Source organism: Poeciliopsis prolifica, unplaced genomic scaffold, assembly GCF_027474105.1.
Source record: "Poeciliopsis prolifica strain line A6 unplaced genomic scaffold, Auburn_PproV2 SCAFFOLD013, whole genome shotgun sequence".
Taxonomy (NCBI): Eukaryota; Metazoa; Chordata; class Actinopteri; order Cyprinodontiformes; family Poeciliidae; genus Poeciliopsis; species Poeciliopsis prolifica.
Window position 1 is genome coordinate 4,802,924 of NW_026562388.1, and position 22,841 is coordinate 4,825,764.

Consider the following 22,841-nt stretch of genomic DNA (forward strand, 5'->3'; position numbering starts at 1 on the left):
CTCTAGCAAAGTCCAGTGAAGCTTTACCTCAACTGCCCTAAATTTACACAATATGGTGGAAGAACAGACAAAATAATTTTTATGGCTTTACAGTTGACTGCAGAAAACGTGTCTCTCCACATCTATCAACACATGGTTCTCCAGCAGGTTCCTGAACCGGCCGAGGCACAAGCAGCTGTGCAGCTGACCTACTGCGCTATCAGGCAGCCTGAGGTGTGATGTAACAACGACCAACCTCTCGTGCATGATAATGACTAAATTTCCAGTCTGCGTTTTCGCCTGCAGGGTTGTGAACCCCATTAAACTCTTAATCATAATTAATTTATGTTTAAACAGCCAAGCATTGCTTTAAACCTGGATTATGGATATCGCTCTTGATTTTAACACCAATATTAAGTTCTTTCAGCCGATCTCATCCCTTATATGAACTGCTCTGCAACATAAGTGTGTCTTCGGTACTGCACATAGATGTATGAATGGTGAAGGATTTACTGTTGCTGGTTGAGTGGCTGTGCTTCTGGAGGACAGGGTGAAATCCCCCGGCATGCACACGGGCTTTTGGGTGAAGTGACTGACCTATAAATGCAACTTTGTAGCAGCCTGCGCTGCTGGTTTGGGTTGAGCCAGTCACAGCAGAGTTAGGATTACCATGAATGGATGAGCGTATCATGACACAGAGGTTATTTGATAAAGTGAGAGTGCAACAATGGTTATGTTTGGAGACAAAGTACATTATCAGCTTTGGTAGCTGCACATAAAGAAACAAGTCGTTTTAGTCTTTTTAATAAAGTACTAATGGTTACAAAAATCATCTGCTTTAAATAAAAAAAGGTAGCAAGAAAACATCACAAGGGTCTATGAGAAGTAGAAAACGGATTCGGTAACAATGTCATCACAAGTTTTCAATGAAAAATTTAATTTCTCCATGTGTAGTAGTCCACTAACGGATCCTCTACTGCTCTTCGTCATCCTCCTCCTCCTCGCTGTCACTGTCTCTGCCTGGATGCTCTGGCATCTTCGTGTGGTCGACTGTTTCCTGGCCCCCCTCTTCCTCAGTGGTCTTCTCTGCGTTTGGCTCGGGGTTCGCAGCTCCTGGGGTTTCCTGCTCCATGGGAGTTTCTGGCTGTGGTTCTGCGGAGCTTCCCTGCTCTGTTTCGACTGCAGCGTCTTCCTCAGATTGTTGTGGAGGCATAGCCAGTTTCTGCTGTTGCTGCTGAGAAAGCCAAAAACACAAGGATTTTTAACAAATGAAAAATTTTCACACAGTAATTTTGGCAAAATGAAAAGAATTGTTCTCTATACCTGTGAATATAAATACAATTTATTTCTTGATTGGAAGTGAAAATTAGAATAGTAGTATCAGAAGTGGTTATAATTGTTTTTCTTTACACATTCTAAGATAATGGTACTGAAAGGTGTTTACCTGTCTGTACTTCTGGGAGGTCTGGATCATGTGCATGTACATGTTGTACACAAAGTTTGTCATCTCTGGCATGTCCTTGATGATCCGGTCAGGCTGCTCATCCCTCTAAAGGAGAGGGAGAAAAAGGCAATTTGATGTTTCAGAATAGTAATAAAATCAAAAACTCTTTGTATCTTGTTAGGGATCATTCATTAAGTTACCAATGGAGGTTTTATGGATTTCCAGCAAAATCAGTGATGAAATTACATTTTATCCCTGAGTACAAATTTTCCTTGCAGGTACCACGTCTCACTGGCTAATGAAACCAAGTGCAGAATGCAGAGTCAGTAATTCGACAACATTAGCATGCATACCATTTCTTGCAGCCTAAACTGCAGAGAGAGATGAGCAGAATATTTTATCTGCTGACAGACTTTTGCTTTGCTAACAGAGAAGCTCCTCACTGGAATCCTGCTGGCATCACGTCAAAGTCAATGATGACTACAACTTAAATGTGGAAGAGTTCTCTATAGCAAAAAGTTAATAAAACATGTTGCTTTACTGTAATTCAACTCACTAAACATACAGTGCCATGAAAGAGTAACTGTTCCCTGATATAGCGCTTCTATTTTTGTCACATTTAATCTCTTCAAATTGCAGAATAAAATGTAAGAACAGACAATGCTCATCAGAGTAAATACAAAAAGCAATTTTCAAATAATTATTAAGAGAAAAAGACCCCTCTTCTAACCAATCTGGCACTATGTTTAATGAGTTAATGATTTACCCAACCCAACAGTTTCCATCTAGCAGCTGCTACTCATTTTTTCACAACATTTACCTGCAGTGACGCCGTCAACATCCTCACCACTCCAAGAAAAGTTCACCACTATTTTATGCGTTCTCAGTTTAAATATAGTGGTGTTCACTGATGTTCCCTGGTATCCCAAATAATCTAAGATGATTTTATAACCTTTTTCATATCAATATGTTGGTGACTTTAGTTCTCATCTGTTCTTAAACGTCTTTCATTCAGAACAGTATCAAAGTTCTGAGATGTTTGGCCATATTTATGTTGTACATCAGCTGCTATTTGAGTGATTTTTTTATTAATTAGTTGTTTCCATATGACCGTCATAGTCTGGATAGCTTTTTCACCTTAATTAATTTAAATGATCTTAAAACATAGTGAGTTATCTGTACAATGTAAACACATCGCTGCAACATTGTGTGCAAATACCCCTGTGAACCAAGTCAGCTTGCGATTTAGTGAGGCCAAATTGCTTGTTATCCTTCTGGTTGGGCGGTGTCAGACAAAATCTGCATGTGCGTGTTCGCAGCAAAGGTTTACTAACTGTAGATGGACAGGCTAAGCAGGGGCCGCATGTGTGTACCCGAAAGAGCTGTCCCTCGTGGGGATGAACACTCGAGAGTCAGAGAAAGTGTCAGAGGCTGTGGGGTATTTTAGACTGCCCTGTTGCCAAAGTGCGCCAGCCACTGAGATGCAGTGACCAGACAACAGTCGTGTCATGCTGGTCTGGCCCAAGGTTTTATTGTTAGCTCTTTGGGAGTTAAAAATAGCCAGGCCTGTGTTTCCCATGCTCACAAAGGGCCCCTGCACACTGATGTTAACAGATCAATCTCTCTGTGTAAAGTAGCAGAAGGTATAATAATGACAGAGTGGAACCGGATGGAGAAATAATTTAAGGATGAGGAGACTAGCATGGATCTCAATGCATTTGCCTGACTCATGATAAGGAAGGTAAACAGATTACGAGAGAATAATTGATCCAGAGACCAGAGCATGCATGTGGATGTACATACAGGCTGTTCCTGGCTGTAGTACTCGTGCGGTCTGATGTGTAGCTGCAGTGGTCTGGCAGTCAGCTGCTTGAAGGCGGGAGTCAGCTCGAAGCAGTTCTCGAACAGTGACACCCGAGCAAAGATGTACAGACCCAATCTGGCTCTTGACATGGCGACCACAAGACGCCTCACATCCCTGTGGAGGGAGAAGAAAAAGAAAAAAAAAAAAACAGCTGAGAATCGTTTTGACATTAAGGGGGGGAGATATTCAAAGAGACATGAGTGGGAGGGAAAGAGAACTGTGAAATTATCATGTGCAGAGGAATAGCTAAAACTTATATCAGGGTTAAAGGATACAGTAAAGACGGAGGGAAAAAAGGTTATGTAGCGTGGGACGAGGGAAGGTATAAGGAAGGATAAGAAGGACTAGGTGAGTGGGACAAATATAGAAGACGAAAGAAAAATAAAGGAAAGCGAGTCAAGAGGGAACATAAGCAGAGGAAGTGGGAGAGAAGACGAAGGGGCATATTTAGGTTACTTTTTCTTGCCATCTAAGAGAATTAAGAGATTACGGTAAGAAAGACAGAGGAGTAATTTCTCTATGAAGTAAAAAAATAAATCCTACTTGGCTTGTTCTAACACATTTGTTAATATACTCTGCTGTCAAGGAACGCAACAGAAAATCTAAATACAGCCCACCTACAAGAGTATTAGCATTTCTGTTTCCAATGTTAATTCTACTAAAATCCCTTTCATGTAGATGCTGACAGACACAAATTTTCTATTACAGATGCTAATTTTAAAATTCAGGGTGGCTTCTTGCCAATACTTAAGACCAAGTCTATTTTAGCTAGCCTTTATAATTATTGTCACCTTTAATGTAGTTTTTGTCAAGGGAGGCTGGTTCTGTATGACATCATTACCTCTTTTTTCTGTGAATGAGCTCTCCTGCATCTCACAGAAACTACTGCCAACTTGACTATGCCTACCTAACTTTGCAATGACTCTGAAGGTTTGGGAGGTTGTCCTCTGAAAGTCACATTTATATTGAACAAATATTTAAAAGGCTCTAAAAAATAAGAATGTCTTGATATTTTCACTGGTAGTGCTTTTCAGAAGTTAGAAAAAAAGATGACAAAACACATGTGTAAATCTATAACTGTCACGTCGTATTTACTCTAACTTGTGATTTACAGTAATTGTTCCATATTGTGCTCGTACTTTACCGAAAGAAAAAATGCGACAGTGCTCCAATTAAGAAGAAGTACCGACAGAAGGTCTCTCAGAGTAATTTTGATTTATTGTACTTTTAGTCACTGAAGAATAAGGATATAACTCATAGTTATGATGGGGCATTTATAAAATCAAGGATCTTTTTTGGGAATATGGAGATGCATTCTAAAGTGTAAAATAATTCCAGCTGAACAACTTGGCAGATTAAGAGAAGTAATCCGTTAAATATGCATGATGAGTTTCATAAATATACACAAAAAAAAAAAATGCTTTTGGGAGCTGATGTGTGGAATACGGTATCTTAAGAGCTCATACCTGCATAATATTGAGATTATTGCGGAAATATATGCATAGTTCAAAAAAGAGATTCACTATTACAAACTGGAGAACCTACGGATCATTTTCTTATATGTAAAATATGCAAAAAAAAAAGAGTCTGAACCATGGAGGACAATACTGTGGAGGACATGAGCCAATCATTGTAGCCAAAGGACATGGCAGTGCGGAGAGATGCCCACCTGGGCTGTGCTGTGACACGATGGGGCACAGTGGACGAATAGCTACCCTTTGTGTGTCCACGTGTTTGTGTGCATCTGTGGCCTGTGTGCTTCCCTGTCAAAGTGTATGATCCTGCATGCGAGTGTGCCAGTGCGTATCAGCAGGAGGAATTCTCCTGTCAAAGCCAGGGTCAGCTCATCATATGGTCAGCTGTATGCCTTTTGGTTGTCATGGCAGCAAATTGTCAGGAGGAGAGATGCAGTATCAGAGGAGAGAAAGAGGAGCATGGCTTATGAGGGTGAAGTCAGTGGCAGACCACAGTCATCCAAGTATAGCTCAGTGATACTTCCAGAGGTAACTATGCCTCTAACATATGAATGAATCGTAAGGAAAATAGTGTAAAAAGTACTCGGTGTATCTACATTGCTGTGATTAAAGGACAACTGTTTGAGATACACATTTAAATGCATTTTGATGGATAAGAAATCATATGAAAGAATATTTTAAGATTTAAAAAAAAATAAGTATGAGACTATGTTTGCTCATAATCATAACCAACTTATGGTTAGTGATAATAATGAAATGTTGGACGTTAAATAGATGATGATGATTTAATAAAAAGAACTATTAGTGGTCCCTAACTTAGAAGAGCTTATTGTGTTTGTGGACAGACAGACATTGTTTAAAAACATTTTTGATGCTCAAGTCATATGCAACACTCCACCCAGTAGTGTTCAGATGATTTTGACTGCAGTGAATAACTGCAATATGCTGTGTGTGTGTGCGTGTGTGTATGCATCTGTCTGTATGTCTGGTTTTGCATTGGATTGATTTGAGTGTTAATTAAATAGTCTGTGACAAACATTAAATAGGATTATTTGGATTTGGATAAAGAGAACAAGAAATAATAACGTTCCAGTTATAATTTGCATAAGATGAGTCAGCTAATTGTTAGTCCCAATTTCCTAATATGATTTTATTGATTTGGGATTGGCTGAGTCTGATAGTTTTCTTTATTTCACTGTTGTCCCATCAAATGTTTATAAATGATAACTGAGGTAAAATTACAGTATTGCCTTGTTTACTTAAATCTCAAAAAGTAGCAATCCGAGGATAAGAAAAAGTTTTTTAATAATTTTATGCAGGCGCCAAGTTGATGAAATGTGATGAAATCTGGCAGGCTTGGAAAGCAACACTTTCTGCAATATTCCCAAATGAAATAAGAATACACGCTTTCATATTGCCAGGAGAATCCACATTCATATTGAGCACTATCACCAATAGTATGAAGCTGACTGAAAACTGGGTTTTGAGGACTTTGATGTTCAGTCCTGCCAGAAATCATCCACAGAACATCTGCAATGCCATCCACTGACCAATCAGAAACACTCTGAATGGTAGGGTGTGAAATGTGTGCAACAAGATCAGATAGATGAGAGAAAGAGAGAAGCATGTACTGCCAAAAAAGATAAAGTATATTTATTGTCAGGGACATCAAGTCAATTCCCTATCTGCGAGATAAAAAATGGCCTTTTAAGTGTCTTGTTTCTGCCACCTAACGGGTCCAAGATGAGGGCTGATGTGCAGAGAGAGAGAAAAAGAGAGAGATAGTAGTCAGCTCTAAAAGGAATGGCTTGTTATTTGCTCTGGAGTACCAATTTGTTGGCTGTCCAAAACAGCGATAAAGCTGTGAGCTGTGCAATTCCAACAGTAGCTAATGTATATCAGAGCAAATAGCCAGCATAGCTAACTGAAGTGCAGTGGATGAGTTCAGCCTCAGCTCCCTGATAATAAGCCATGTGGCATATAAAGTGTAAGGAGCTAATTGAGATTTCATGGCAGCAGAAAGGCCACTAGACCACTAGTCAGGAGCAAACGAGGGTCTAGGACTAAGATGAGGGGCACGAAATGGGACAGTCATGGTTTTAGAGACAATTTTAATCTTCTTTTGGCTAAATTTCTTGTGTAAATAAAGAGGTTCCAAAGTCTCTATGGTGGCCAGGATTTAAAGATGGATGGCTTGAAGTATAAAACTTCACAAAAAGGGATATGGAAAACAAAGTATGAAAATCTAAATATTTTTTATACTATTAAAAATGTAATCTATTAAACAAAAGTATAAATAAACATTCTCATATAGACATAGCATTACAAAAAATAGAAGCTGCATTTACACAGGTACTGAGATTTTCTTTTTTTTTTTTTTAATATCAGGTATATTTATCCTGCTTTGCATGCACTGGAATAATCACCTTAGGTGTCCCACAGCTTTGGTACGGACCAGCGAGAGGATGATGTAGTCATTCTGCTGACCCTGGAACCTGTCCACTGTTGTAATCTGCAAACACACAAGCACATTTTTATTATTCAATAAACCCAAAGCACATCTGTAAAAATTTGAAAGATTTGCTAAACAAGCCTCAGCAGCTAAGATGCTTTGCAAAGTAAATAAATGTGTTATAGCCAGGTGGAAAGTTTTTTCCTGAGCCTACTTTCCCTCTTTGCTTCTTTTTTTCTTGTTTCTTTATTTATTTTCGACAGGAGAGTGATAAGAAGCCGCCGTCTTCTTGTTGGGCTGTTATCGCTGAGGGCCACATGGGCAGCCAAAAGAGTTAATGCGGCTTAAAGGGCATTTGCTATCACTAGCCTCTTAGCGGGGCCTCCTGAGAACCAGATCCAGGGTAGTAGGGGGCCATGCGGTTAGCCTCAATCAAAGGTTATTTTCAGAGGAGAGAAAATGCCTGAGAAGCACTTCTATGTGAGACTTTTCACTTTAATTCAAGCTGCTGGCAACTGTACTGACTTCAACTCATGAGGAACATAAACGTCCCTGAGCTTTTATGCATTACAAAGTAAAGATATGGCTCCTTGTAAAATATGAAGTAGTCAACTTACAGGTTCCCTTGGACCTAATAACATTATTTAATACACGTAACATACATAGTTGCATTATTTAATGAAATTTAAAAAATAAGAAATCAGGTTGGTGGTCAACTTAATTGGTTGACCACCAAACATTTTTAATAAATGTTAATTTATGCACTCTGATTTGTTCACAAATAAAATATTTTTTTTTGATAAACACCCCTGGAAAAAAGAAAAAAAAACAGACTTCTGATTTACAGAAGTAAGGCATGAATAAGCATGCAGTTTAATGGTCTTTTTCTTTTTAAAGTTCATTTAAAAAATCTGACAAAAGTCATGGATCTTTGTCAGATTGTTACAATATTGTTAACTGATACTCCAACTTCCGTCCAGAAACTTGGACATATATTTTTTTAAACATTTAATGGTTGGTTTAAAACTGAAATTCTACAAATTGATGTGGCACTATTTGTTCTTAGAAAGAAAACTGAAAACAGAACTTCAAACCTCAAAGAAAACCTGGTCAAACCTGAGCTGAAGAGAGATTAAAAAAAACCTGACCAAACATTGGACATATTTCTGAAACAGCAGTTTTCACTGCCTCTTTTTGTTTTGGCACCTTCCCAGAGTGAAACAGGCGTAGAATACACAGATAAATATAGATATAGAGACACACAATATAAGATAACATTTATTCTGACTGTCTGACAAAGGCTAAAATCAGAATTTTTTTTTTTGTTTTAGGTGAGAAACAACTATACATTTTTTACAAATTTCAGCTGAAAAGCCACTCATACAGGAAGAGGGCCTTAAACAAAACAAACATAAGAAAAACCCAGATTAAGCAGAAAATGATGTGTGGATTCTTTAAATGGCAGTTTTAAAGTATAAAACCTGTGGCTAAAAGGAAAGATATTGTGATTCTGGGTTTTATCAACATCACAAAGGTTTTGAAAGGAATGTGCTAAATGACATTTTATAAATCCAAGAGATTTTCACACTACTCAAATAAAGAAATAAAAGTGCATAGACAAAAGCTGCTCTTCGGAATCATTCCTATATGGAAGAAGTGGCTTTACAGTAGAAATGTTCAGAAGAATTTAAAGCCCAACCTCTGTGTGCCCTCTATAGATGCTCACATTAGAACAGATCAATAGGCCTCCATCAAGAAGCTGCACAGTGCTGGACTGTATAACCTCACTCATGTTATATAAATCATGCAGTGGCTGGAACTTCCTCCTATCTCATAATCCAAAGTAACTTGGAACTCCCACAGAACACCCTATCTCTGGCAAAAAGTAATGTGTTGCATGTGTGCTAAAAGGTATTAATTTATGTCTTCCTGATGTTTATGTTTTTTGCCTGTGCAAACTCACAGGCAAAAATATGTTGTGTTTTTAAGCACATGAGGAATAGTGGACTGTATATCCGCATGCATAAATGTATACCTCTCACACCACGAGATGTGAGAAGCTTTTGACAGGTAGTTATTCTTGGCCCGGAGACACGGACGCCTATCGACATTCTCCCCAAGGTATAGCTTTTTGCATGGTGTTTAGTTATTTATGAGAAATCTTCCTGCGAGAGAATCACAGAGGTCATGTCAATGTGACACACACACACGTCTGTGGACATGCAGGAGCGCACAGAAGACACTGTGTGAGACACACACACACACACAACTATTTACAGGGGATCATTTTCTACCATCTTGTCTTTCTCCTCATTGTCAGAACAAGAATGACACACTGTCTTTCAGCTAATAGACAACCATGGAGTGTTGCACTCTTTTTGGTTATTGAATCCATTCTGCTGCGTAGCATTTGTGGTGATGACCACTGGGAATCTGCAGAGCAAGTTAGATTTTTAAACTATTTACGAGGAACGAGGAACAACAAAATTAGTACTGTGCCTTATTTTTGTGGGCTCCTGATGACTTACTATCTATAACTTAAAGTTGAAAAAAAAAAAAAAACAGAATGCAGGAAGATTTTCCTCTAATGACTTTTATGCAGCATTGAGATATCCTGATAAATGTTTCATGTATGAAAGGTATGCACCTTTCTTTATGTCATTAAATTTACTCTCTCCCTCCAATAATATAGTTTGGGGTAATTTGAAAGAGCCAGACATGCGCAGAGAATGAGAACAGAGACCTTAAATAAGAACACTCCTTCATTTCTCTTCTACCCATGTTATATGTGAGAAAATAAACGGAGGACTCACTATTTACCATTCAAATTTTGACCTGACGATACAGATATTAGGCTTTTCCAATTTCACTTTATGAAATTTAAGAGGATCATAATATTGTTCTTAAGTAAAGCAACATTGTTTAAACAATATTTTATTTTTATGAAAGAAGCAATGTCCACTGTAACAAAATTTTATTAACAAAATGTTCAAGTTTTAACTCACTGGTTTTAGGATACAATATTAGCAATTACTGCATTTAGCATTATTAAAAGGTGAGTCTGTCAGTCAGATTTGTATTCCCCAATAAATGTAAACCCTTAGATTAACTAAGGATTTTAAAAAAGACTACCAACATTTCCAGATGTGGAATGTGTTCAAATGTGTTTCCCTGTATTTGAGACTCAGTTTAAGTCTTGCTTCATTTTAAACTTAACTACAGTCATGACTAGACTAGTCCTGAAAAAAAAAATATTTTCATGCAAATAGCTTCCTTTAACCACGTGCTTCCCTTCCCATGAAACAAATGAAACACGTTGACATTTTTGAAAATGGCTAACCTTGAGGTTTTTTTTTGTTTGTTTGTTTTTTTCACTCAGCACTATCATCTGTGCTGAATAGTTTTGAGGTCAATGTGACCAGAAACTACTGTGTTTGGATGGAAAAAAAAAGAAATTAATCATCCAGTTCCTGTCAGGAACAAATTTCTTTGTTGCATATTTATATAAAACTTAAATACTGATAATCCAATTTAACACTAAGCAATTAAATATAAAAGTTAAAAAAAGGAACTTTGTTGAAAGTAAAAGAAACTGGCTGATTGACATTCAAAAGAAAATGTAGGCTAATGCTTCTCCTTTTGAGACTCCAACTGGTGCTAACCAGGATTTCCCATCCTACTGAGTCTAATTAAAGCCATTAAAGTAAAGTAAGCAGGCTGCTGACATTTGCTTGGCTTTAGCAACTGTGACACATTGTCAGACACACTGTGGACCTGGTGCTCAGCGCCTGACCTTTCAGCCACTCAGCATTTTTCCCATAAGAGTCCCTCTTTCCTTCTCATCAAGCGTCCTGTCTGGCCATCCTTCATTTCAGCACATCTAGCAGCCTGTCACTCTTGTCACTGTATCACTGGGTATGCACACTGACTAAGGATGCCAGCTTTGACTGATGCTTTGTCTTAACTTTGCAAAACATCTTACATGGATAAGCTGGATAAGCACAATTTTGGGCTCTCTGTCAAAACAAGTAATATAGTTCAAGAGAAAGGATGGAGATATGGTTGTTCTATACCATTGTTCTATACTGAAAAGGACAACTGAAGGTCACTAAACTCGCATGTAGGGATATAGAAACTATGTAGAGATTAGGGTGGTAGCAACAACAAGGCCCTCCAACTTAAAACACTTCAAGCTCATCGTAAAACACAAATGGTTAAAAATACAACCAGAAAAATGCACATAGCTTGTCAGTCAATTCATTATATTTTCACAACCTTTCAACACCTTGAAAACTTGCATTTCTGCTTCACTTAAACAGCCCACAATCCTGCACTACATTACCAACAAGGTCACATTCAGCAAATACCACAGGGTCAACTCAACACCTTCCTGATCCTTGGATAACACATACACCAGCAGCAACAAGATGGAAATAAACTTGGTTGTTAATACCAGCCCACTTTTACCTATGGGGCCAATATTGGTATGTTTAAAAGGTGACCAACATCCATCAATACCAATGTTACTGTCAATATATCTCTATTCACCATTGTAATTTTCAGACCTTTCTCCAAATGTTAGTAATCAATGAGTGTATGAAAATAGTCATGGCCAGTAAAGTAGCAGAATTCAAAGAGAAAAACAGTCTTAGAATTGAGCTGAATGATACAAAACAAAACAATTAGAATAGTGGGGGGGGAAAAATCAGCCAGCAAGGTGCTGAATAATGATGTCAAAAAAGAAAAACAAAAAATAAGAAGAAAACAGCAGAATAACAAATTAACACAGGCTAGACGAATATGTCATAAGAGTATTTTTCAGAGATGAAAAGGGGCACAATTCACATTCCTGCACCGACAGTCAGGTGGTTAAAAGAAGTACTCTGCTTCATTTGGTCTCATGACCTGCAGCTGTTCCCAGAGTCCCATGATCTGATACAAATGAACAAAAAAAACTTTTACTGACAAAATTTTCTCTCTTGATAACTCATAATGCAACACATCAAGACTGAAAGGCAGTGAAAATGTACAACTGACAAACATTTTAAATGTGCCCATTGAGCAGTGTGGGGATGGATCTCCTCTCATATATGAGGTTGTGAAATAAGTGACCATATGTGATATGTTAAGTGGGTATACGCTTACATGAAGTATTTAAATGTCTTCTTCCTTCAACATAAGGCATAAAACATATAATTTTCAAGTGATATCACACAAGAAGTGGGTTGTGCTGCAGAGTTGAAACACTGCAACACGAGTAGTGGTTGTTGAACATCTGGCAATTAGAAGTGAAAAACATCCAAAAACGCACTTCCTAAAGATAAAAGCTGTTGTGACAATTTAGAAACTTGCAAGTCTCAGAATACCACCCCAAAGTATAGATTAAGAATAGCAGCGTTCTAGAGGGAATAGAAACCTTCACAATATAAATGGCAGCCTAAGGAAAGTAACATCTGAAGATATCAACCAGGAAGTTAAGAAATTAACACAAACTGGACTTTCAAAAGAAAGCACACTGCCAAAATAGTAAAAATGGCTTAAGGACAACACATCATATGTATTGGAGTAGAAATCACACAGCTATGAAAATATGTGGTCAAAGCTGAAAAGATGTGTCAGAAAGGTCACATACAAACCTAACTTAGCTACACAAGCTTTGTTTGCACTGCTTAAATAAAATTACTGTGCAGTGCATGTAAATATAACTTGATTCAACTGTATTGTTGAAACCAGGCTCAGCAGTAGGGATGTAACAATACACCCAGCATTCAAGACAAGGCAATATTTATTTCCTCCATTTTTGTGCTTCCACAAATAGTCAATGTATCATGTGTCAAGCTGTGTTTTGAGTTATCTGTAATCACTGTAAAAAGACAAATCAGTTTAGGTTTGACGAGTTCACCTACTGTAGTCTTTATTTTTGTATAAGTGGCCCAAATGTCAGAAAAGTATTGAAACATCGGTGGTTCTTTTATTTACATAGTCAAACGTTCTCCTTCAGCAAATAAAAAAAGCTTTGTCAACATTTTGTAACATTTAAAAAAAATATAAAAATAATTCATGACACAGACAATGTCTTAGTTTGTGCAAAACACAGGTAGCACCAACTCCCATTGATCTCATATATTCTTTATTTCTTTGTTCTTTACTTCAAACTCAATATACAGTTTTTTATTCATATGGTGAGTGACCATTGGGACCTACCTTGTGAGGCTGCCCAAAGTATGGGTTTCCAGCACACCGTTGGTTAATAACATCTCTGATCAGGTGCTTTTGTCCATTGTAGGTAGTGAGGATGCTGATTCGCTCCGATGGGTAGCCCAACAGCCTCATGTACATAAAGAGAGCAACAGAGTACTCTGCCTCAGCCAGGTTCTTCACAGAAAAGACAAATAGGTAAGAGGAAGATTAGCATCCAATTATTCATATTCATTTGATTGAATGCTGAGTACAGCAGCACTCAGACAAAGAGTGAAGAGGTAAATGAATTTTTCCATGTCTTCTAAATCACTTTGGAGTCTGTTAACACTTCAGCAAACTTGAATTTAAGATAATCTATCTTACTCCAGAGAATTAACTCAACTACACACATATCATTTACTTTCTGGAGAGTTTTGCAGATATAGAATTTTTTTTTTTTTTGTCAATATTCTGCTACGATTTCTCATCTGCTGTTGAGTCACATAAAGCCGAGCCAGAACCCAACTAATTCAAACTGAAAAATCAGAAGTTTAAAGCAGGTGAAACTGAAAATAAAGACATTTTAATAACAGCTAAACAATGATATGTGTTAAGTAAATATATTCACATTAAAATTGTTCTTGAAAGAACAATTTTAAGATGAATTGTTGTTGGTCATTTACTAACTTTCCAAATTACACATTTCTCATCTCTGTGTTCTGGCTCCAAGATCATTCTTTGCCTTTCAAATGTGACCAGAAAAAGAAAACAAGCCATCTGTATGCATTATTCATTCAGTTTCAATTAAACGTGGACTGCAGCCTCACATCTTTGCTAGTAATTTATGCAGCTTCATTAACAGCTTCTGATCCAGCTTCAGTGGAATCAACACATCAAAAACAATGGGAGCCTTTGTTCATTTTCTCCCATTACCTGCCACCAAATTAAGCATATTTATGTATTTATATAAAAAAAATAAAAATCATGTTCGATCTTGCACATTTAGAATTTTGCAAATATATACGCCATCAATTTGGCATCCTTTAGAATCGAGAACAATTGTAGCAGGTGGGATATTTGATTCAAGCCAAATCTCTCAGAAAATCTTAAATATTCGCCTCAGCTTGAAAAAGAATTATCTTAATTTCCCTCAAGCAATCTACAAAAAGTCAGCTACAGCTGTTTTGGTTCTTGCAGTATCACAAAAAAGCCATGATACTTGAATCACACAGACGGGATTACAACTCAGAAAAAAAAAAAAAATCTCCCAGAAATGTTATTTTAAAAGTCGGATGAAGACACAACTAAATGTTATACCAGACCTATATAGGAAAACCTGGACATATTTTGTAGACTTTAATGCTGAAAATTGAGATAGTTAAATGAAAAACATTTTAATACGACCATGTACTAAAATGGTTGTCCTCCAAGTGTGGAGCACTTAGAAACCAAAACAAGCAGTTCAAATGTAACTTCATGCAGTTGAAACCGGCCCCCAAAGAGAACATAAAGACAGGAGATTATGAAAGAATGTCACAGTGGGGTAAGAGCCACGGATGCTTTAAACAAGTTATTTTCTTTTAGCCTACACCAACCGGACCAGATATGGGCTGTGAAACTGAATTATGAGAGAAATGTGGTTTGGAGAGAACTTTTCAAACAAATAAGAATCTTGCTGAAGTATCGATAAACTGAACACTAATATGGAAAGTGCTTTAGCAAATGAGGTGAAGAAGTAACACGCTAAACTTCCCTTATAGCTGATCTGTTCAGAGTTAGCGCACAGCAGTGGTTGTAGCGGTGTTTGCTCAGCTGTGGGAGGTATTCAACAGGGAATGGAAACAACAACTTCTCTTGTGTCAGCCATATTCCCCACCGTTTCCTAGCAAAGTTAATGTGTGCTTCAGAGTGATCCTAGTAATTCCCTCGAGGAACCTGGAAATGGCACCAGCAAATGGAGTTGAGTTGCATGTGACCTGGTGCCTTGAGAAGTGCACATGCTCTGCATTTAAGGACAAAAGGAAGCTGTACTCCTCATGGAGCAATATGATTAAACTAATTGGACAGACAAGTAAAATATTAAAGAAACTCTTTCTATTTTATTTTAAGAACATTTTTTCCCTGAAATAAGACCCTCCAGCTGTTCCATATGTCTTTGTTTTCATCAAATGCATTTTGAATCTGTATTTAAGTAGTTTTGCATCTCGTCGTTTAAAACGTTGCTGTTACCATCTGCACATTTGTAAATCTTCTCTTTTTGCAATACTATATTTGGGAATAATATTTAGGAAAGAAATTTGACAAGCTGAAGTGGTTGGTGCAAAAGAAAGACGAGCTTATGAACCCACCCCACTGCCCACGCTCTGTCTCTGAGTCTTAGCAATGTCATGATGAAACGCAATCTGGCTCCGGTGTAAAGGACAGACCCACTGCTCTGTTCTGGACAGTTGTGGGCAGCACACTTGGCACAGTGATCAATACAGCATATAAACTGATAGAAGAACCACTGGAACATAAAAATTTATGAACTTTAGTCCAACTACCAATTTAGAGGACACACTCAAAGGAGAGTTAAGGAGATGATTTCATGCTACATCAGTTTTAAGTCTGCAGGTGTGTTTGTCTTTGTAAAAGACAGTAAATTCTGTTCTGGAGGAGCACAAGACATTTTAGCTTGACATTATGTTTCCAATGCTCTGCAGATGTTAGGGATAAAGATGTGCTTGTACTAAAACTTTACTACCTGAAGAAACAAATCAATGTGGACTCGTACTATTAGGATAAAAATACTCAAACATTTTGTGTACCTCATTTTAAACCCAAATAATTAAGAGATTTGTTTTGATGCAGCTTGTAATGTGCACATTAAAATGGCTTAAGAACAGTTGATGTTGTTTTAAGGGTGTTGCATACTGACCTGGTAAAAGTAAGGGTTGGGTTCAGATTCTCCCACCCCATTAAAGTCCTCCACATTAATCAGCTGGAAGTCAAAGGTCAAGCCAGGGTTGGGTACCTGGAACTCAGGAAGCTGCTGAACGTGAGGCAGGTTTCCAAGGTGTTTATAGCGCCAGTTGTAAAGGTTACAAAGGCTGAGGACAGAAAACAGATGTATAGAACTCAAATTTCAAATTAGATCAAGGCAAATTACGTCCTGCTCTTTCTTTAACTATGACCTACCTTGCACGCGCACGGCCCTGTGCATCCAAATCTACGGTAGGAACCCCCAACCGTACAAATCTGGTGAACAGAGACTGCTCCATGTTGGAGTACTTCTGGAATGCCATGTTCTTGATTACTGGGGGCAGCTGGTGATGGTCTCCGATCATGATCCAACGCTTCAGCCTGCTGTAGCCATCCTCTGGGTTCTACAGACAACAGGAGATAACAGGTTAGAGGCATTTGCACAAGTTTAAAAATACACTTTTTATTTTTCCACATGTACTTTAAGAAGAATAGATAATGTACACACAAAAGACACGTCGGGATATAACACTCCATGTATCAACAAGTATAATCAGTGTGAACATATATCATTTATACAATTTAACAGAATTTCAGTCACCTCATTTTGTCAAACTCTGTTCAGTTTTTTTCTAAATAATAGAAAGTTACCTGCAACAGCAGAGGGATGAATGTCTCAATCTCAAGAATCTGTGCAGACTCCTCCATCAGGATGTTGTCGTACTAATAAATAGCACAAAAACTTGGTTTTACAACCCAAATTGTAGGTAAATATATACAGATCTTCTGACTGCCAACAAATTAGAAATGTTACCTTAAATCCTAGCTCCACCAGGTCATGACGTTTGAGTGCAGCATGTGTGCAGGTCATGGCGATGATTTTAGCTTCTTTCACCAGGAGATACTTGGAGCGGTCCAGTCCACTCCTCAGCAGCTCAAAGGCCCTGAACTCCTATCAGATGAGAACGAAAGTAGTGACACAGACTTTATGAACTGTTCATTGTGGTATTTTAAAAAGCAGGTGTAATAAATGTTAATTTCTGTTATATGTATAACATTGCCTTTTGTGATTGTTGCCAAATCTCTTTAAAGCACTTTCTGTAACACATAAGCATGTGAAAAGCGCTCCATAAATCAAATCTGAATGATTTATGGAGTGCTTAATTAACAAAATAAACATTATAAAGAAAATGGCAAGTAATTCAAAGCCTAAAAAAAACAGAAACAATGACAAACGAGGCTGGAAAAGGACTTTGTTTTATTTTGAAGTTATTAAAAAAATCCAAAGCTCACTGTTAAGAGAACTGCAGCAAAAAGTGATTATAGGGGTGCTGCTGCATACATTTTTATCTAATGCATTCTTTTTAGAAGTGAGGTCATATTGTGGTGCATTGATTAAAAAAAAAATCCAACAAGCTCCACAATGTGATAAATCTCTCAATATAAGAACCTACAGATACCTTTTACAGGCAGATTCTATTGTAATGTGAATGCAAAAGAAAAGTTGTTTGCCCTAAAATCCACAGCAGTTTATATTTAACATGTCAATATTTTGATATTACAAGAACCCTGTGGGGTTAAAGGAATGCTAGAAGTGTTTTCATGCACTTCCAGGAGCTGTGTAGACAGGAGAAGAGGGAAGGGAGGGCGAGCGACATTCGGACAGCGCCGCGGTATAAATATTTGATGTGTTACTATTTTAGCATTAATATTAAACCAATCAAAACATGCAATATTGATGAGGTCTACTTTTAACCATCATGCCTCCAGACTGAAGAGTAAAATCAAGATAATAGGTATTTGCAGAAATTCATGAGTGGGCAAAAAGAATGAAATAAAGCTAGAAGAACTATAAAGGAGGTCACATCTACACATAAACTCCTAAGGAACAATAAATCACAATACATTATACAGTAGTTTCATGACAACTTATTTAAAACTGCTTTTCCATTCAGAAGTGAAGACAGATCAGCAACCGCAGCAGGATGTTACTTTTGCTACCTTGCGCCACGTACAGCACCCTCTCTTAATGGGCGAGCAGATTTCACTGCAGCATGGGTGAGGCCGAGGGAGGAGGGAGAAGTGCTGCGATGCAGTGGAACAGAGACCAGCCAGATAAATCAAGGTCACCACACGACACATGTCGGGATATTACCTCCGGCAAATAACTTTCTTTATTGCTTTTTGGAACCCATCTAGGTGTTCCAATAAATCAGAAATGTTTTCAGTTATTTCTACAGAAGTAGATGATAAGCTGAGAGAGAAAGCTAGCACTTATTCTGGTATCTGTTGCAATGTGTGAATTAGTTTGAAAACAAGTGCAAAGCAACTGAAGGAGCCCTAATTATATTGTTATTTTTTTCAGATTCCAAAATATAATTATCAATGTGCAAAAATATTGCTGAGCAATCTGCTTACATAATCATGAATAAGTGAAGGAATGAGCAGAATTGTAGCCGAACAAAAACCCTGCAGACGTTGTCTTACTAGTCACCAGTAATCCACAGTTTATATGGATAGGAAAAGCAGAAAGTTATGTATGGAAAAATGTGAAGCATTTGGACCCTCAGCTAATAGCTAAGGAAAATAACTAAATACAGCTGGCAAAGCTTTTGTCTTTAAAGCAACAGAACGAGCGAGAAAGATATTGGAAAAGATATACGAATACATTTACTTGCAGGAGAAAGTAAAATAATTTGTACACCGTGAACTTTTAGACATATTTCATTACAAACACTGTTTTGAATATATTTTAGTTTAATTTGATATGAAAGACCAACACAAAGTAATGTAGCTTCATGAAGCTTCCGGAAAAATCACAGATAGTTCTGTAAACCTTTTCCAAATAAAATCTTAGAAGTGCTGCATGCATCTGTATTCAACAGTCACTGCAAAAAATACACGCTTTGTAACAGTCACTGCAAAAAATCTTTACATGGCTCTACCACCTTTGATCAGATCTGGACTTTGACTGGGCCATTCTGACATATGAATATGCTTTGATTTAAACAACACAAGAGGAACCATAACACATATGCAAGTTTCTCTTTTACAATTTTCATTTGTAAAAGATATTTATAAACTATATATAATTATTTTACCACTTTACAAATATGTGATGTGTTGTGTTGACCTCTCAAAATCCCAAAGATTTACACTGAAGTCTGTGGTTGTATTACAACAAAATGTGAAGAGTTATGAATACTTTTGCAAGGCACTGGTAATACAAGCTGTGGGCTCCAGAAATATAATTACTGTTCTCAGATAACCTCTACAGCTCACAGAGTTTTGCTCAGCAGTGATGAAACCAGCAAACTCTTTTAAAACGTCTCACCTCCAGCTGGGTAAATATTTTCTTGATGTGGCGATAGCAGCCCTCCGCAATGTCCATGTCCTCCTCATACGATCGACCCTTGAATACAGGTTGCGGGGCGTTGGAAAAGTACTTGTGGAAGGGAAAGTGTGCAGCAACAACCTCCACCTCCACCTTCGTGCCCTGTTTAGGTTTGACTTTGCTCATGTACTGCTCCCAGCGTGATATCACCTGTAGAGATGAGAGAAATTGGAAGCATTTTTGAAAGACCTCCAGGTTTGATCACTTTTTGATGCTCACCAGTACACAAATGTGCAGACACTTGCAGGGCTTTGTTTGTGCAAATTAGTGCCTACAATTTTGCTTTCTATAGTCATGGTGGTGTTGCATAAAACAGCACAAAAATGAACAAATGAGAACAGATAGTCTCCTTTTAACAAGGCTTCCCTGCTGAGAAACTAATAAAGCAGCTTCAACCTAACAGCAGGTTGTTCTATAAATAGCCCGATAAAAAAAAAAAAAAATGTATAGTTGCTTCAGAGAGGCACCTTGGTGATTTAGCTGGATGCATCTGTCTGTATAAATAATCATGATCATAATGGAAACATTCAAATACACACCATAACACAATCTACTGAAATGCCACTTTTATTTTATTTTTACTTTAAAAGCAAAGAAAGTGTAAGCACAGTAAATCCATTTTCTATTTAGCACCAATTAATAAAGCAAGAGAGAAACACATGTGACAAGTGTATAAATACCTAAGTACAAGAGGAAATAATTGTGACTTGGTGAAAATAACTCCAGAAAAATTTGACAAAAAAATTAAACAACAGCCGAGGGATCAAATACAAAATTTAATAGCAAGGCATACTCAGACTTGACTAAGATTGACCCTCTCATGACCTCCATGACTCTTTAACCCCAGCTGGATTCTGGCAAATCTTGAGACCCTAACACGAGTGTGAAGGCAATCATAAAAGTTCTGTACTGTCAGTGCTCTGCAAATAGTTATTTCACGTTTGCTTTTCCAGTAATCCAACAACATAATGTCACCGCTCAGTATCACAGCAGGACTGAGATGCTTCCTCATGATCTCTGTGATTTTTCACACTCTCTCGGCAGAAAACATCCAAATTCGAGCTTATTTATAAATGTCAGAGTACGGTGTGAGTCTGGTGTGCAGCGGCTTATATAACATAGGCAAAAATTAAATGATCAAAATAAAAAGGACTTTCTCCTAAAGCAAAGGCTCGACATCACTGAGACATGATAGTACAAGTAAAGCAAACTGAACGTTTTGGTTTTAGAAAATGAAATAAAGTTTACATGTTCCCCCAAAAAATTGTACTCACAGGTCAAAATAAAGCATGTCGATTCCAGAACCTATCTTGTAAAACATATGAGTGAAAATACATTATAGTTTAAAATTCCAGTTATTATAGAGTCTGAGTTTGTGAAGCATAGCATGGAGAGTACACCTCAATAATTCTACAATAGCTACAACTGTACAGAGTTGAGAGAAACAAAACTTCTTTTATGTTAGGACTCAATTGTTATAAGATTTCTGAGAAAAAGGACAAAGGTGCATTCAAATAAATTAATCAAAATCTCTCTGGAGTCTTTCTTGCTCTGTGGCTCAGTGACATAATCCAACACACATTTCAAAGATATTTATCTGGTTGCAGAAGAACAGAAGAAATGAAAAAAAGAACAAAAAAAAATCAATTTGGACCTCTGAAAAAGATTGCAAAACTTGTAATCAAAAACAAATATTGTTTGGATAAACAAAACTATTCAGCTAAGGTTATTTTTACCTGATAGAGGTAGAAGTGCCCTGCAGTCTCACAGGTGTATGACACATCTCCTGGGACGCCCAAGCTCTCCTGTAATCTTCCCACCTCTCTGAGAAGCTCCAGTCTTCTCGCAAGGACATAGTTCACTCTGCCATATCTGTAGAAAAATGGAACATGATTAATATTTGTTGATTTGTAGAATTATATTAGACTGTTTTATGTTAACAGAATGAAGCAATATCCTTCTTAATCTGAAATCAAAGTCATGTTTACATGTAACATTATTCCAAAATGTACAGAATAATCAGCCTTAAGCAAATGTTTGGTTGTTGTTATTACCGACGTCTTTATATGGATCTGTTAAAATGCTGAATAAGATATGTTAATTATGTATATGTTAGTATTATTCAGATATTACAGGATTAAATTATATTTTATTAATTCATGCATCTTTTTGTGCAGCCAGACAGTTCTGAAAATCAATGAGCCATCTCAGACACACAGAGGAAAAAGGCAGGGTCATTAGGGTGATATTAGAGGTGAGCTCTATTTTTAGACCATCTTCAAAGATCATCAGTCAGCAAATGACACAAAGAGGATCATATAGCACTGCCTGTTTGGGAAGAATAAGGTAAAAAAAAAATTGGAAAGCGAACATAAATCTGACAAATCAGACCTATTTTCTAGTTCTTAAAAACACCAAACATATTGCTTTGTTTAAATCTCAATAAAACCAAAAATATTTACCATGGATTGCAAGAGTTTGTAGCTTCCCCTTTGGCAGGCACTAAGTGTAGCTTTGCCATCCATTTTTTATTTTACCTTGTAGAAAGTGTTAATTAAAACCCTCTGGCTCTCTCTAGCTGGTGTCAGCAGAGTGGAAGAAGTGTGGAGTCTGCATGTTGGGAGGCAGCAAGGCAAGGGGAACATGTTGGATGTGGCTCACTATAGCTCTTTCTTTAGCATTTATGTTTTTGCATAATTTAAACATGCTAGTTACTGCTTTCGTGTCAAGATCCCAGTTCACATACAGCACTGAATACAACAAACAGAAATATCAGGCACATCAATGGGAGACACATAAAACTCCCCAATAGAATATCTCCTCAATATTCTAACAGAACATAATTATTTGGGTAATTTACAATAAAACCTATAAGGAAGCTTTGAATAGTAACACTATAGGAACTAATACTATGTGATATGTGGCTATTTATATACAAAAAAATGCTAAAAGAAAAAAAAAAGAAAGGTTCTTATTTGTTCACAGATGGTGTTAAATATAGCAGCAGTCATAGTGAGCTCTAAATGCTTTGAGCATCTTGAGCCAAGTCTTCCACAAGTCAGTCATGAGACTTCATAATACATCATTCTCTA

At 37.3% G+C, this 22,841-nt stretch overlaps 1 protein-coding gene across 1 annotated transcript in view; it reads right to left on the reverse strand.

Moving 5' to 3' along the window:
* Positions 1–710: 710 nt before the first annotated feature.
* Positions 711–22,841, reverse strand: part of aqr (aquarius intron-binding spliceosomal factor) — a 43,420-nt gene continuing 21,289 nt past the window's right edge. The window contains exons 26-36 of the mRNA XM_055038702.1: positions 21,486–21,621; positions 19,690–19,899; positions 17,170–17,307; positions 17,007–17,078; positions 16,572–16,759; positions 16,312–16,483; positions 13,419–13,589; positions 7,189–7,274; positions 3,227–3,401; positions 1,424–1,528; positions 711–1,213 (exon numbers count right to left, since the gene is read on the reverse strand). Of these exons, the coding sequence (XP_054894677.1) occupies positions 953–1,213; positions 1,424–1,528; positions 3,227–3,401; positions 7,189–7,274; positions 13,419–13,589; positions 16,312–16,483; positions 16,572–16,759; positions 17,007–17,078; positions 17,170–17,307; positions 19,690–19,899; positions 21,486–21,621 (1,714 nt within the window). The 3' untranslated portion in view covers positions 711–952. The remainder of the gene's footprint in view (positions 1,214–1,423; positions 1,529–3,226; positions 3,402–7,188; positions 7,275–13,418; positions 13,590–16,311; positions 16,484–16,571; positions 16,760–17,006; positions 17,079–17,169; positions 17,308–19,689; positions 19,900–21,485; positions 21,622–22,841) is intronic.